The sequence below is a fragment of the Gymnogyps californianus genome, chromosome 2 (genome assembly GCF_018139145.2).
Source record: "Gymnogyps californianus isolate 813 chromosome 2, ASM1813914v2, whole genome shotgun sequence".
NCBI classification, from domain to species: Eukaryota; Metazoa; Chordata; class Aves; order Accipitriformes; family Cathartidae; genus Gymnogyps; species Gymnogyps californianus.
The window spans coordinates 120,063,628-120,080,022 of record NC_059472.1 but is presented as its reverse complement, the minus strand read 5'-3'; the positions used below and the strand labels follow the sequence as shown (position 1 = coordinate 120,080,022).

General features: G+C 39.3%; 1 protein-coding gene across 2 annotated transcripts in view; it reads right to left on the bottom strand.

Annotated features, from left to right (window-relative positions):
- Positions 1–16,395, bottom strand: part of CPNE4 (copine 4) — a 250,984-nt gene that overhangs the window by 190,201 nt on the left and 44,388 nt on the right. For both annotated transcript variants that reach the window (XM_050915715.1, XM_050915716.1), the window contains exon 2: positions 6,220–6,407. In XM_050915715.1, coding sequence (XP_050771672.1) covers positions 6,220–6,399 — 180 coding nt within the window. In that variant the 5' untranslated portion in view covers positions 6,400–6,407. The remainder of the gene's footprint in view (positions 1–6,219; positions 6,408–16,395) is intronic.

Genomic DNA, 16,395 nt, shown 5'->3' with positions numbered 1-16,395 from the left:
ACTCTTATGTCCCAGGATATCATGAAAGTTATTTTTTTAAATATATAAACTTTTAAAATTATTTGAACAAAGTTATGGAAGTTATTCTACCAACTTTTTTTAATTACAAAGACACAAACTCTTGTTTAAGAACTCCCTGAGGTGCAGATCGCTGAGGGCTGGCAGAGCAAGCTGGAAAGACACTTTTATATTTCCCCAATCATCTCACACTTCTTCACTGTCACCAACTAGCAGATGCAAGACGGGGTTAGACAGGCATTGAGCCTGATTCTGTACGGCTGCTGGTGGTAGTATTTCTTGTTTCTGATCATAAAACTTTCAGTTCCATCCAAATGCTTCACCTATTACTCTGTTCATCTACATGAACTGAAAAAGATGTATTTATTTGGGTTTATTTATATATGTATAGATAAATATTTGTATTTTTTTCCTCTTCACAGTGCTTTTCTAGTTATTTTGGAACAGTTTGGTAGCGTCATGGAACATGTCAACCCACAGACTCCCTTATTTCATGGCTTGTTGGCTTCTGCGGTGGGCTGTAACAGCCACGGATGGATAACATTAGAGAGACTTTTGGGTATCTATGGAAACAAGTAGCTAAAGTCTGCCTGAAGGTCTTCTCTTCAGATCCTACCCTCATGCTAGGAAGGGGAAGGGAATCTCCCCCACCCTCCAATATGCAGAGGAGCAAAATGAGGCAGCAGGTGCCACGAATGGAAATTGGGAGCTGAGGCAGGCGAGGAGGCAGAGGAAGGAGAAGGACGCTGGAATTAATTCAGAAATGAAACAAAAGAGAGAACAGGACTGAGGGGAAGACCAAATACAGATGAAGAGGAGGACTGTGTCCTTCCTATAGCTTGATTCCTAGATAGCCTGTTTAGTAGGCTCTGCTGGAATTCTACACATTAATTAGTTCCATGCATTTCCAAGCTAACTGGTTTCTACTGCCTGTTTGCATGAAGGTCTGGGTGGATGTGCGAGGTTAGTGCTCAAAGCAAAAGAAAAAAAGAAAACTCAGTTTTGTTTTTTTAATCATGCCAAGCTGATCCTTGAAATCAAATGTCCTGCTAAATGACAAGTGAATGCCTTTTATTTTAAAAACACCAAAATTAAAAGTTGCAGTTTTGCCCTACACATTTTTATCAAAGCTTACTGAGTTTCACCAAATTTGTGACTTCAGATAACATTTTAATGAAAAAAAACTATTTCAGTAAACAAACCTATCCATCCAAAAGATTTCACCCAATTCCATCAACATGAATTTTAGCAACTGCATGTTGTCTTTGGGTGCTGCTTTATTTGCTTTGCAGTTACTTCAAGTTTAATAAAAACTTAGGGGAAAAAGCAAAAACTCCAGCTGGCTGTTCAGATCTACAAGGTAGCAGATACTCTATGTCCTGCTGCAGAAAGCTGTAAGAGTACAGCTACAGGAAGCCCTCCCTGATTTCCAAACATGGCTACTGTCTTCCTAAGCTCCTCTTCTCTTTTCATAGTTACAGATACCGTGTTCCATCTGGCTACATAAGGCTATATTACACCTCCTGATGTCATGTAAATCTCGTATGACCAGACACAGCTCAGCAACTTCCTCGACTTTCAAAATAACATGTGTACTTGCCATATGCAGATAACAACCTGTGAACAGGCCCAAGCTATGTTCTTAGGAATAAGAAGTTAATGAGAATTTCAGTGCTAGCACATCTCAGCTGAAGACTGGAGTGCTATACACGATTAACATTTATTACACAAGGACATTCACACTGCAGGTGGGTAAAAATAATCATTGGAGCAAAGGAATTTATCATCATGTACATTTGCCTGATTCCACTACCCCACTCAGCCATTCACCATCTGAAGCTTAGTCCAGTAATTAAACTCCTTGAACACATTCAAATCAATATGGAAAAACAGCCATCAAATTATTGTCTTAAACAGTTTAAGGAGTACATTTAATTCAGCTCAGGATCAGCAAATTGTCTTTTAGTACATATGGATAGCATAATCTTAAATTCTGCTATATCACACCCTGTCATCTCAGGCTAAAAATACAAACTTCGTGTGAGAGAGAGAGAGTAAACTGCCGATTTTCCTGGGAGACACAATATATCATTTTAATTCTAGATTGGTGGAAATAGTGCTTTTCAGACAGCTTCACCATACATACACAGAGAAATGGAGGGGGGGAGGTATGTGTGCATGTTTGTGCATGTGCAGGTTTGTTTATAGGGAAACATCTACCCAGACAGGAAGAGAAAAACAAGCAGCATATCTGTGCCAGAACAGGGGACAGTACCCAGAGTTCTCTGAGTATTTGTCTATGTCCTGCATGTGTTCCTAATGGTTTCACATCTGAGTAGTAATGTGGCCATCCTCAAATGATCCAGGGAACTACAGGCTGGTCAGTCTCACCTCGATTCCTGGGAAGGTGATGGAGCGGTTAATTCTAGAAACCATTTCCAGGCACATTAAGGATGAGAAAATCATCAGAAGTAGTCAACATGGCTTCACCAAGGGGAAGTCATGCTTGACCAACTTGACAAACTTCTATGATGAAGTAACTGGCCTGGCAGATGAGGGGAGGGCAGTGGATATTGTCTATCTGGACTTCAGTAAGGCCTTTGACACTGTCTCCCATAAGATCCTCATAGAGGAGCTGTTGATGCATGGGATGGTTGAACAGACAGTGAGGTGGATTGAAAACTGGCTGAATGGCCAGGCCCAGAGGCTGGTCATCAGTGACGCAAAGTCTAGTTGGAGGCCAGTGACTAGCAGTGTACCACAGGGATCAATACTGGATCCAGTCCTGTTTAACATCTTCATTAATGATCTGGATGATGGGGCAGACTGTATCCTCAGAAAGTTTGTAGATGACACCAAACTGGGAGGAGTGGCTGATACACCAGAGGGTCATGCTGCCATCCAGAGGGACCTTGACAGGCTGGAGGAATGAGCCAACAGGAACCTCATGAAGTTCAACAGAGGGAAGTGCAGAGCCCTACCCTTGCAGAGGAATAACCCCATGCACCAGTATGTACTGAGGGTCGTGACCAGCTGGAAAGCAGCTTTGCAGAAAAGAACCTGGGGGTCCCGGTGGACACTGAGTTGAACATGAGCCAGCAATGTGCCCTTGTGGCAAAGGCACATGGTATCCTTGGCTGCATTAGACAAAGTATTGCCAGCAGATCAAGGGAGGTGATCCTTCCCCTCTACTCAGGACAGGTGAGGCCACACCTGGAGCACTCAAGGGGGATCTTACCAATGTATATAAATACCTGAAGGGAGGGTGCAAAGACGACAGAGCCAGGCTTCTTTTCAGTGGTGAGTAGTGACAGGACCAGAGACAATGGGCACCAGTTGAAACATAGGAACATCAGGAAACACTTTTTTAGTGTGAGGGTGACCAAGCACTGCCACAGGTTGCCCAGGGAGGCTGTGGAGTCCCCCTCCTTAGATATATTAAAAAACTGACACAGTCCTGGGCAACTGGCTCTAGGTGTCTCTGCTTGAGCAGCGGGGGTTGGACCAGATGACCTCTAGACATCCCTTCCAACCTCACCCATTCTGTGACTGAAAAAAAAAAAACCCAAACAAAAAAATCCCCCCAAGCCCCCCCAGAAAACCCACCACATTTAAAAAAAAAAAAGTTAAAAAAAAATACATATATGCCATTTCCAATCTCTGGAAACAGCACCTACCCGCTCTACAACAGCATGGATATTTTCATTCTATATTTATATGTGCGGGTGGCATAATTTACACAAACACATATGCACACACAGTACTGCAGAACTGAAAAAAAAAAAATTCTCCTCAGCAATAGGCTGACATGTTTTATCAAAATTTTCCCAGAGAAAAAAATGCACAGAATCCTCAATTTCAGGGATTGTCTGCATCTGTAGAGTGAATCCCTCACATCCTAGTGTCTAATTGCATGCACAATGCAATGCCATCAGCCTAAGCCCACTAGCTTCAGCTGCATGTGGCCCAGTAGAGGCTGTGCAGTCAGTCCTCAGTACCTTCCACACATTTCAAAAGCACCTATTTGCAAAAGAACAACCATACACAGACCACAACCTGTATTTCAGGCACCTTCAACCCAGCTGCTCTGTGTTCACAAATCCTCCACACAACCAGAATATGTGATCAGTATGCATGTTTCAGTATTACTGGATTTTGCTACAGTCTGTTTGGAGACATCCTGCCTCCAAGGGGTTTAAGGTATCTGGAAATTCAAGACAAGTTCATGAAGTCACTAAATCCATAGATGCAAAACTCTTCAGTTCCACTACTCTTTGGGTTGCCGTTTAGTAATTTCTATGTTGAATATACTCACTTCACTGGTAACTAGATTTTTTTTTTTAAATTATTAGTCTGTCTGCTGTCTCAGGTTTTGCTGGATCATTGATTGTCATCAGCAGAAGGTTCTTCCAGCCAAATTATGTCTTCAGCTATACCTGAGTGATTCTGCTCAATTTAGCTCAGCAATTGGAACTTAATTAAAAATTCTGTTGAGAATGTGCTGGCCAGAATAGGAAAAGGCTCATCATGTCAGAGCTGTATTAGCTCTGCAGCACTGATAGGAACATGAACTAATAAAAACTTCTTGTTCATACTAAAATGAATACCCTGGACTTTCATTAGACAGTAGGAGCAACTGACGTAAGATGAGAATCGTATCAGTGAGCAGATCTGTTCTGCAAGAATTACTCTGTTCAGACAATCACTTTCCAAATTAAAAACCACATCAAATAAAGGGAATCTCCATTACAACGTAAGAATATATAATTTAAAGCTACTTACCCTGCTCATAACTGGCCACAGACAAATTGTGTGAAATGCACTCAAAGTTATTCAGAGAATTGAAATGGCCCAGAAGAGTTCAGTCAGTCCTTTCCAAACAGGGGCGTTTCACTTATTTTGACCATTAATCCATTGCTTGGTTAATTTCTACTATTTGAGTGATTACATATAGTGTAGCTAAATGCTCCTTTCTACATGGCTAGCTAGAATTACCTTTTTTGGGGCTACTATATCACCTTAAATTTCAATTACATGAAGACACCAATTTTGTAGCACTAGGGCAATCGTGAGAGTTTTATTTCTACTTATAGACTAGTGTTTCTATCAGGGACTTCTCTAATAGTTCCACAGCAGTGAACTAAGAAAAGAGGAAGAATACCGCCAAAAAACCTTAACTTTGCTATGCTGGTGCTGACCCTGCACTGGAAAAATTTCAGAGGTCCACAGGTCAAAATCACACAATTGGAATAACTGGAACAAAATCCCCAAAGTCTGACGAACTTGGCTGAAAATGCTAAATTAAAAAACTCATTAATTTAGGATTTTGCTTTCTGCATATGCTCACAGCTATTACTATTTTTATCTTTTGATAGATAACAGAATCTTATTCTGAATGCTGAAACTGTTGAAAAGAGAGGGATGAATACTCACTCAAAATGAACTGGATTTAATACATTCCTAATTTTCTCATACAGGCTTTCCATTAAAACTCACACCTTTTAGCTTGATTAACCACAAACACTCAAGTGTAACTTTTAAGTAAAATAACGAACAAGATTGCATTTAAAATATTACATTCCATTCAAATGTTCTTTATTTACAATTTGCATGTCTCTAAGACATCCTGTTTCCATTTATCGATCAAATGGTTTCTAAGATTAGGTAAAATAACACAAAGCGGGATTTTAATCAAACATGCAATCTGCAATACAAGGCAAATTGATAAGGCAAATGCATTTTTAAGTTACTAACTTCAACTGTGAATCCAACTGTAATGCTCAAAACTTGCAAATCAAGCTACTCTGTCACCAAATTCTTAGCCAACTAGTAATAAATACTCCTCTCTTCCACAGCATTTTTCTTCTTTAGATTGGAATGCATGATGGTCACTATCATTATCTCTGCTATTATATCGCTCTTATGAAATAAGAGAGCCTAAAGGGAAAAGTTTTATGATGCTTCATCTTTTAATCATCTTCATTTTTAATCTAGACTCCAAAGAGAAGTTCAAAGTGTTATTAAGAGTGATTCAAAGTGCGTTAGAGTTAATGGAAAATCTCCCTTCACCCTTACAAGATTATGCCACAGGCTTCAAATTGCTTCTTCTCTTTCTTGTTCTTGTTATTTGAATTTTGCCTCAGTTTGTCTATGCCGTCCTAAAGCATCAGAAGAATGATTTTTATTTTATTAAACACTCACCTCAAACCACTGGCCATGTGACTGCATTTTAAGGATGACACAAGGATCTGGTTTTGAGAGGGCATCCCTGTCTGATATGCCTTTGCATGCAACTCGCAGCTCCACTTTAGTCAGGCATGGGCTGTTAAAAATTCCCAGGGTATTGGCTGCTGATTCATAGATGTTGCTCATTTTCTTCATTCCTTTTTCTGAAAGAGAGAAGAGGTCCATTAAGAACAGTGCACACACAGTACAGTCCTTCCTTCCATGCAGAAGCCAACACAATATTCTGCTAGGCAATGGGACCCCATAACTGTGAACGAGATCCAGAGCAAGAGGGGAAAAAATAAAATCAAAGGAATACCTACAGAAGAAAGACATACATCCTCTTGTATGTTTAGAAATAAGTCAAGTTCAGAATTAAATTTTCCACCATGCCACTGAACTCTGGGGGTGAACTGTAACCTCGACTTCCAGCTCTGTTCCTGCTTATGGAGCCGCATTTCCCCAGGCCAAAGGATAGACAGGATGAATTTCTCCTAATAACACCTTTTTCCAGTAACAAGGCTAAATTAAATTTGTTCAGCACTCCTTCAATCTGCTTTTATTTCTCCATACTCCATCTAAAAAGCATGTGCTTCATCTTACACAAACTTTTTGCGTAAATGCAGTAGAAGGCCCCTTTCATATCAACCTTAAATTCCAAAATACATTTCACTCTCTCTTTCTACACTTACTGCAGAAGATTACCTCCCTCCATTCCTAAGCAAGTAGTCAAGATTGATGTTCTAAGCAGAAGGGCAGGATATTTATGCTGGCAAATCTTGTTGTTATACAGTGTCTGCTCTTTTGGGTCAGGAATCACAGTTACATGAACACAGACGGCTGGAATAGTGGGAACCTCTGGCCCTTACTTCATTATAAACATCACCACCAATCTTGTAGCTCAAGCCTTTGCTCTAAACAGAAGCAACAAAACCCCATTTTTAACACAGCTTAGCAAAAATCACTATATGATCATTTTTGCATCAATAAAGAATGTGGGAACACTTTAATTTGTTTACACGTTCTGAGCTTCACAGCCTGACCCCTAAAAATCTGTCTCCTAATACAAGGATTAGTGCCTTCACCTCCCTTTTTTGCACCCCTGCAAAAAATTCATTTCACACTTTTAGAGGGCAGATTTATCTTAATAGATTATCAACAGTTTTTTTGTGGTCTGTTTCAGACCTCTTCACTGTCTCTTCCACAACACCCTGTTCTCAGAGGTTAATGATTTTTGATAAAAGTTAAATTTGGCAATATCAAAATGAAAGTGAAGTTTTCTTTTCGCAACTCTGCGAAGTTAAAAACAGAAACCACAAAACCACACCTTCAGAATATCCAGTTGTCCTATGAATTATAAAGGCAAAATTAAAAAGGTATTTCTAAATGCAGAGTAAGAAGAGTTGGCAATACAGCATGGACCTCTAATACATACCGATAAACTTCAGGAATGTAAGTCTGAATGGTGAGGCAGATGACCTGCTCTCCTTGCAGATGACAGAAAAGCTTGTTAACAATTTACAATTCTTCAAATCTATTCACATCTATACAATAACTTACTGTATGACCACCAATCTGCTGTGAAAACCCCAGCCTGCTGGGTTCGATAAGTTTGTAAGCGAAGTGAGTGTGGATGGACTCTAACCACCCTCTCTAGCTCAGGCTCTACGGGCATATTTCCTTACGGTAAAACAGGCTTCTTGAAATCTGAGCCACGCCGCAACCATAGTGCCTGACATCCTAAGATCAAAACAGCCTCCTTCAGCCCTTCCCAGTTACCTGTAAATGCTGTCACCTAAACTATGTTCCCTTGGATTTACTGCTGGGAAAGAAACATGACTGGGAAAAAAAGCAAAACTAAACAAAATATGGAAAAGGTAATGATATTAGGCTACGTTATAAAGCCCAAAGAGCATACTCAACTTCTACACAGTGCATTCCTATACACTAGTTTAGCTTCTGATACATTTTTAGCTAAGACTCTTAACACTGAAAATAGACCAGCACCTCTCAAATCTCAAAGTCTTTTACAGGGTAGGGAACAACATTTTGTGCTGCGTCAATTCATGTCAGTGATGGCAAGATCACAGTCCTAGCTTGAAAGCAACAGCAAGCAGAAGGAACTGGGCTCTAGCCTAATCAGAACTACTCTGAGAAAAATCATAATTTGAGAAGCAATGATCTGCATGCAAGAGGGACCTGACTTCTGATACCTCAACTAAGCACGACAATAAGTGTCTGGAAAAAGTGCTACCAAAAGTGATGATTCAAAACTATGTTTGGGAGACTGGTTTTCTTCTTTTTGCTGCTTTTTTTCCAGAAAGAGAACAGATTAAGGTGGTGGTAATTTTGACAAAGCCACTGAAGGCTACCATTTAGCTAAAAATTACAGAGAAAATTATATATATTTGTATGTATTTTGCTAGCAATCATCACAAGTATGTTTTTTCATTCTATTTCTAATATACCCCGATATATGATGTCAGGTACCTAAGTTTCCATCAACTGGGATTACAAAAAGACTGTTAGAAACTGAGGTGGAGGGAGGGACTGTTGTCTAATTATTCATCATTTTATAATCTCATCTGCTTCAGAAAGCTGCTCAACAAGCTCATCCCACACATTTACAAGACATTTTTACATGTTGCCCTTTCCAAATTGAAATCCATTTGAAAATTGGGTTAATTCTGTCTCATGCACATCTTACATCATTAACGAAATGTCATCCTTTGTGCAGAAATAGGTTGGTGATTTAATTAAACCGGATGATTTCAACACTAAAGAGAAGGGGGAAAAGTAGCATAGTGAGGGGGAGAGATGTATTTTTCTTCCTCCCACAATAATTATACACTGGTTTTTTAGAACAGTGGGTAAGTATAAAATTGTATTTCTCTTTATCACTACAACTATTACTTCAGCTTTTACAATTTCTAAATTTATCAATGGAAAAGATCAAGCCACAGTCTTATTCTTTTGTCCCATTATATTCTTCTTTTAATATAATCACCAGCTTGGGCTGTTTTACTGATGTCACATTATCAGGAAGCTGGGGGCCTGGAAAATAGATTTTGAGCCTACTGAAAGTGGCTAAAAACGGTATTACTTTACGTAAACATAGACAAGTTAGATTGTGTAAGAAGTTTTTTGTCAATTAACTACGTATATTATTCATGGAGGAATAAATTGTTCATTTTTCTTTGCTACAAACTCTTCCATTTTCACTTCACTAGAACCTCATTATTCCTTCAATATCCGTGTGGCTTTAGTATTCACTGAATAAGAGCTGTATCTGTGAGAGGAAAGCGATAGCAGAGATATGAAAGTAAGTGAACTAAGTGATAAGTCACATACTACTGAAGTTTCCAGTTCATTGCTGCATACATTCTCTTTAATTTCCTCTGGAAAAGAGGAAAACAGTGTATCATTATACACTTCGCACACAAACTTATTAGCCAGTACTAGACTGCACAGAATGAGGAAGCAAGACCAGGCCTTATGGTTTCACCTCTCCATGGTGAAACAGCAAGGAAGAAGGCAGTACCAATTGGAAAAAAACTTAAAGTACACTGTGCTGAAATTGAAACATGTACTGTTAACCAAAAAAAAAAAAAAAAAAAAAGTGTGAAAGACCTTGATAGCACCATGTACTTTATGGAATACAAAGAAAAAGTGAGGACCTTGGAAGACAGTTCTACTCTCCCAAAAATATTCAACATCTGGCATACTTAGAGCTCATTTAGTAGAAATTAATGTGCTCTTTTGACATTTTTTAAGAGATTCATGGCTCAGAGGGATCTTATTGATGTGTATAAGTTCCTGATGGGGGGGAATAAAGAACATGAAGCCAAATTCTTCTTAGCAGTGTCTAGTGACAGGACAAGAGGCAAACGGCACAAACCGAAATACTGAAAATTCCGATTAAAGAAAAGGAAACGCTGTAAGGTTGGTTGAACACTGTAACAAGCTGCTCGGAGAACTTGTGGAGTCTCAATCCTTGAAGATACCCAAAACTTGTATGGACATGGCCCTGAGCAACCTGTTTTCAGCAGAGGTTTAGAATAGATGATCTGCAGAGGTCCTTTCCAACCTCTACTACTCTGACTAAGCAGGAGACAATCAAATTGTAAACTTTTTAGGGTACAGATTGCCTCTGTGATCCGTTGTTTATCCTGTGCTTAGCACAGGTGGGTACTAATCTATGATTTGGGCCCCTTGGCTCCAAAACCATGCAGAAAATCAAAAGACAGACATGAGCCCAGCATTTCTGGTAACTAGTGCTACAAAGGCTCCTATGTGTAGATATTTAATTATAAGCAACAGCACACAAATCCAGAAGTTTGTGCCTGGCTAGATAACTGGATTACACTGAAAACCAGTATTACATATTTTACATGTAAGACATTACATGTCTTTCTCCTCTCAGAGGGACTGAATGGCTTAAAAATGTTTAGTCATCTAGTGCCTACAAAAGTAAGGATCTCTGTGATGTGAAACAAATAGTACATGCCTCTCTCCAAGATCTAAAAGCCTTGAATTCAGCTCACACAAACAATCAGATCCACTTTGTTACAAAATGGTGATCCACACCATTTAGAGTTGGTTAGAGCTTTAGAGAACCTCACTGCAAAATTATAACCAGGCTCCTTAGATTCACCATGAAATAAATCTAAGATGTTATCTGAATTCAGTTTTCAAGTTTTCTTCTCTGCCCAGTCTGTCATTTTGCTCTCCTACACACACACACAAAATCTGCAAAAAGCTTTTCTGCAAGTTGTCTGGGTGAAGTACGAAGAGATTGCTTTTCTACAGCGCCTTGCAAAGAATCAGGGAAACACGCACACTCAGCCTCACCTTCAGTTCAGGTAATAAATGAGTGGGGAACAAAAAAGATGCTGAGATTAAAAGCAGTAACCGGTGTGCTCTGCATTTGGAAACAGGGCTTGTTATTTAGAAACCTCTACTCCAGACCAAAGTACACGCAAATGAATTTGGGGGTTGCAGGTTTCCTGTCACCATATGTTGAGGGCTGTGTCCGAATAATTTGTTTTACTGGCACCCTGGTCGTGAAATGAAAACGAGCCAACAGCATCTGTCTGCTTCTGCAAAAGTAAACAGCAAGACTCTGCTCCTGGAAAGGTAAATGATGTTTACAGAATGTGCATGCAGTGGGAAATACTAATGGTAGAGTTATATGAAATAACAGCTGTGAATAAGTGCCTCCAAAAGAGGGCAAGACCTAAAAGCACTGGATGTTGTAGCACTAGCTGCTCCCTACTTATTTATACTTATAAACTATATACAGGAGAGACATCTAGCATTCAAAACACAGGAGCAGTTGAACTCTTTAGATGGAAAGCTTTCAACCTACAGTTTCTGGATCTTCCAGGGTTCACAGTCTAATAAAAGTAAATATGAAAACCAAGTCTACAGTCAGCAGCTTAAAATTCATAAAACTCAAACTACCAGCTTCTGCTGGAAAACAGTTAGTGCTCCACAGTTTGAAAGAGATGGAAAACCACTTTTCTACATTATTAAGAAATGCGATCCTTGTAGCACTAGGAAAGTTGTTTCCTCTAGTTCTGTTCCAGATTCTCAATTTATGTTACAGCTCTGGCAAAATCAAAATCTAAGTAGTCATGTTCATTTTTAGGTGAAATCACTAGCTTTAAGTGACAAGCAGAATCTGATTAAATAAAATACCATTTTGAAAGTATACTAAACTTTTAATAGGGTCTAATCTGAGATCCACAGAAGTCAGTTAGAAAATAACCCATTGATTTCAATAAAGTGGGCGGTTGAGTAATATAGTGCCCCAAGCAATCCTTTCTTCTCCCAGTGTATTTTATCACTTGGCAACACAGTAATGAAAAATAATCATCAGGCACAGAGGGTTCAAGTGCTTCAGAACTGCCTCTTGGGGCCTGACCCAAATGCCACTAAACGTGTTCATTGGCTTCAAATGTGCATTTCTCAGGCCTTGAAGATTTTATGTGCTTCTATCCTATCTCCCATTATGATGCGAGACCAAGTTACACAAAATACAGTAAAAGCAAGATTTATAGAAAAGGATGAAATTATGTTGGGTGCTCAGGTAGAAAAGTTTTAAAAGGTTCCTCTGTTTAGTTACCTGTTCAGCTCCAGCAGAATGTAGGCCATGGACCCCTTCAGGTAATGATACTAATTGAGATAAGCGACCATTTTTCTTTAAGAAACTTTATGTGATTGGGAATTCCCAGTCTCATTGAATTACTCTATCAGTTGCTGGCATCAAGGCTTCCTTGGTTGTGAAAAGCAAATCCATTCCTTCTCATTCAGCTGTGTGGTTGGCAAATAAGCTTTGTGCAAATGAGGAAAGATGGGAATTCATCAGGAGGTCCTGATTCAGCAAGTTGGTTAAATTAATATTCCATGTGCTTAATCAGGAACTTGCTAAGACACCTGGCTGGCCCAGGACTGAAGAGAGAGCCCAGAGTGACAGTAGAGAAAACAGACCTATCTTTATTACAAATGTGTATCAATGATTGGGAACCAGCAATCAGCCACAGAAGCTGATCTTCATTGCCCTCCATTTCCTGTGTAAAGCAACATTTTTTTCACTGTAGCATTTTCATAGCATAGGGTTTTCTGTAACCCCTGTTACATTGTTTAACCAACCTCACTATGAACTATTTTTTTCCTTATGTCTAATCCTTGTTGCAGCTGTGACCATTGCCTCTTGACCTTTCTCTGTTCATCTCTGGAAACTTACTTTTCATGAACAGTACTATCTTAGAACATGATCATTCAATTACTTATCTTTGACTACGCTCCCAGACTCCTGATTATCAGCCATATCTCTAGTCACTGCACAAAAGTCTCCTCCTATCAGTATTAAAAAATTATTCTAGTCAACATCAACTACATTATAAATTGCTACAGAAGTTAAAATGATCACAGCTAATAGAGACAAAATGCCAGCTGTCAAAATTAATTTGAATATAAATTACTGTATAACAAGAAGTCAGTAGGTTAGGTAGACCCCTCCATAGGATAGTTTGTGCAACTAAAAATACAATTTTTCCTCCTTCCCTTTGATTCTCTGCCTCATACAACTGTTAACGAGGATTATTTAAAGTTACACCTACCAAAGTTTGAAAGAGCCCTTTGCAAAATGAGCAATAAACTCAGTAAGGAAGGAGGATCTGGAGAATCCACAGCAGTTGCTATTGTGAACAATGAGACAGATCTGATAGTGTAAGTAATTTATTTGGACAGAAGGGGAGAAGGTTCAGAACAAAGTGCCAGCAGTGTAAATGGAAATATACACACACTGACAGTTCAAAAGGACTCATTACCATAGAACCAGCTGGTTCAATTATAAGAGGAGAAGGGAAAGTCACTGGAAAGAAATTGAGACATCTACTGTATGACAGAACACTGTAAAAAAGTGTGCTGCACCTATACAAATAACGCCATTTCAGGTAAGGGAGGGAAAAACCCCACGATAACTGGAGCACTGGGAGATGCTCGACTGTGCCCAACTCTGGATGCTCTGAGTAGTCCCCACTGTAGTCAGACTCACTTGATGCAATGCAAAGCAGCTGTGAGAGTCAGCAGCTAAAATACATACATTCTGTTACCCTCTACTAGAAGTGCAAATCTAAGATTCACCCTTGTTCCTTTAGTATGTAGCTAAAGCCATCAGTCACCTCTTACTTCGCAAAGTTCCCACTGTCTTCCCACTTACACTGCTGTAATATGCAGAAGAGAAATCTAAAAATCATTAATTCAAAAGACAGGAGACTGAACAGATAAGAGATCAAAATAACTTCCCTCTGGATAAATGCTTTCCTCTGCTACTGGAAAGCAGTACCAATGCTTTTTAGTGGACAAGTGGCAGAGATTTTTCACAGAATTAGCCAAAGTCTGCTTTATTTACGTTCACTGGATTTGTACCAGTCACAAGGAGTCTGCCTCTCCCACAGCAAGGCTAGCTTACAGGCTTTTGTACGGAGGGTGCGTATTTTGTACTGTTCATAAAATGACACTTTCTAAGACAGTGTGATGTCTTAACAGGATAAGAGAATATATTTTATTGGGAACACTGTAGAAGCCAGAGAGAAAACAGACTGACTCATCTATATGCTGACACACTGTAACAGCTAGCCCCACAGTTGTCCTCTTATCCACAGTCTTGTTTCCTTAAATATGCCTGTCCAAATCCTTCACTTACAACTCAATACTGCCAAGCAAAAACATTAAATAGTCCCAGTGTTCCTCTTCCAAATCATGAAAACGGCATTTTATCTCAGAAAACATTAAAGTGAGTTTGTTCTTAATTTCACTTCCATTTGCAAAGCCATTAGAACTGATGTTCTACAGCCCTTTCTCACAACTATAAAAGTTAAAAATGTATTTAAAAAGCAAAGGAAAGAAATGCCAGCAAAGTTCAGACTGTCCTATAACATGACTCCAAGAGCTGAGGATTTATAAGCAGGACTGAATAACATGAAGCCCCAGTAAAATTTAGGCTGCCAAATAAGTAAATGATTTGCCTACTGGTTTGGCTATTGGGTGTCAGGAGTCTGCTGTATTACTGTTGAGATGATACCTGAAGCATAGGTAGCTGTAAGCACAGGGACTAGGCACAGATGCATGGAAAAGCTCAGGACTATTGAATCCACTTCAAACACATACTCAGGAGTTTCACACACACACAAAACCCCTATTATATGCAAACCATGTGTGGTTTGTGAATGTAAGTGACATGTAAGCATAGTAAATCACAGAAATGTAACTGAATCTCTCTCTAATCAACAACTTCAAAGCTACTAGCATGTCATACTTATTTGACTGCTTATCACTAAAAGCCATTACAATTTTCTTAGCTTTGCCATTTTAGTTTGCTGCTCGTACTAAGCGATATATCAAATGAAACACGGGAAAAAAAGTTTATTCACTCTGAGGATATGTTTGCTGCTTTTTTTAAATCAGTTCTCCCAATTAGGTATTAGAGGGAAAATAAAACAGTGTTTGTCTTAACAAGAACTCTGAAGCCTTACAATATATTTACTTATCCAAGAATCTTAAATAATTGAAGTTTAATAGATATTCCACTATACTTCAGAGAAGGATAAGCCTGGAACAAAATCAAATAATCCCAGCACTCCAAGGTGTAGCAGTCACAATTCTGCTATCAAATAAACCCAGCTGAGAGCCTTCAGAACACATTTGAGCCAAAATAATTGTTGAAATAATTAGCCAATTCTGGACAAGAAGAAAGATTAAGAGTCTACTATGTTAATCCTTGCATTATCATCTACACATACATAAAATACATTTGAAATTACAATTACCCACTATCCACCTTGCAAAAGCACACTGGCTACCAGCTACAGGGAAATCATAGAATCATTTAGGTTGGAAGAGACCTTTAAGATCATCAAGTCCAACCGCTAACCTAGCACTGCCAAGCCCACCACTAAACCATGTCCCTAAGCACCACATCTACAGGTCTTCTAAATACCTCCAGGGACAGGGACTCAACTACTTCCCTGGGAAGCCTGTTCCAGTGCATGACAACCCTTTTGGTGAAGAAATCTTTCCTAATATCCAATCTAAACCTCCCCTAGTGCAACTTGAGGCCATTTCCTCTTGTCCTATCACTTGTTACTTGGAAATGAAGCAGCAAGTTGTATTCCTCAGTTATACTCAATTACACCAAAGTATGTATATAAACACATGTAATGCTTGGAAGAGTTTATCCATTTACAGATGTAACATATTGCAAACTGCTCATTTTCCTCAACAGATGGCCATAACGGCTTTTCCTGCAGCATAAAAATGATCCTACAAGAGAGGCTGCTTTCTGCTGCTAATCCAAAGATAGGCACATCAAAAACAACAGTGAGGAAGAACTTCCCATTCACCATTTAGTTCCCGCGTTTGCAATGCGACCAGAAGGTATACTTACTACAGGTTGCCTCAGGGCTTCTTAGCAGTGTGAGAAAAACTGAATTTATCTACTACACAGGAATATTCTTGGGGCCACGCTGAGCCCAAAACTGGGACAGAGTTGATCTGTCAGGTAGGACAGGAGCAGAAGAAAGGGAGCAACTGATACTGCCACAAGCAGTTGCTCTCTCACTTCATAGTTGCTCCCCCAACATGCTT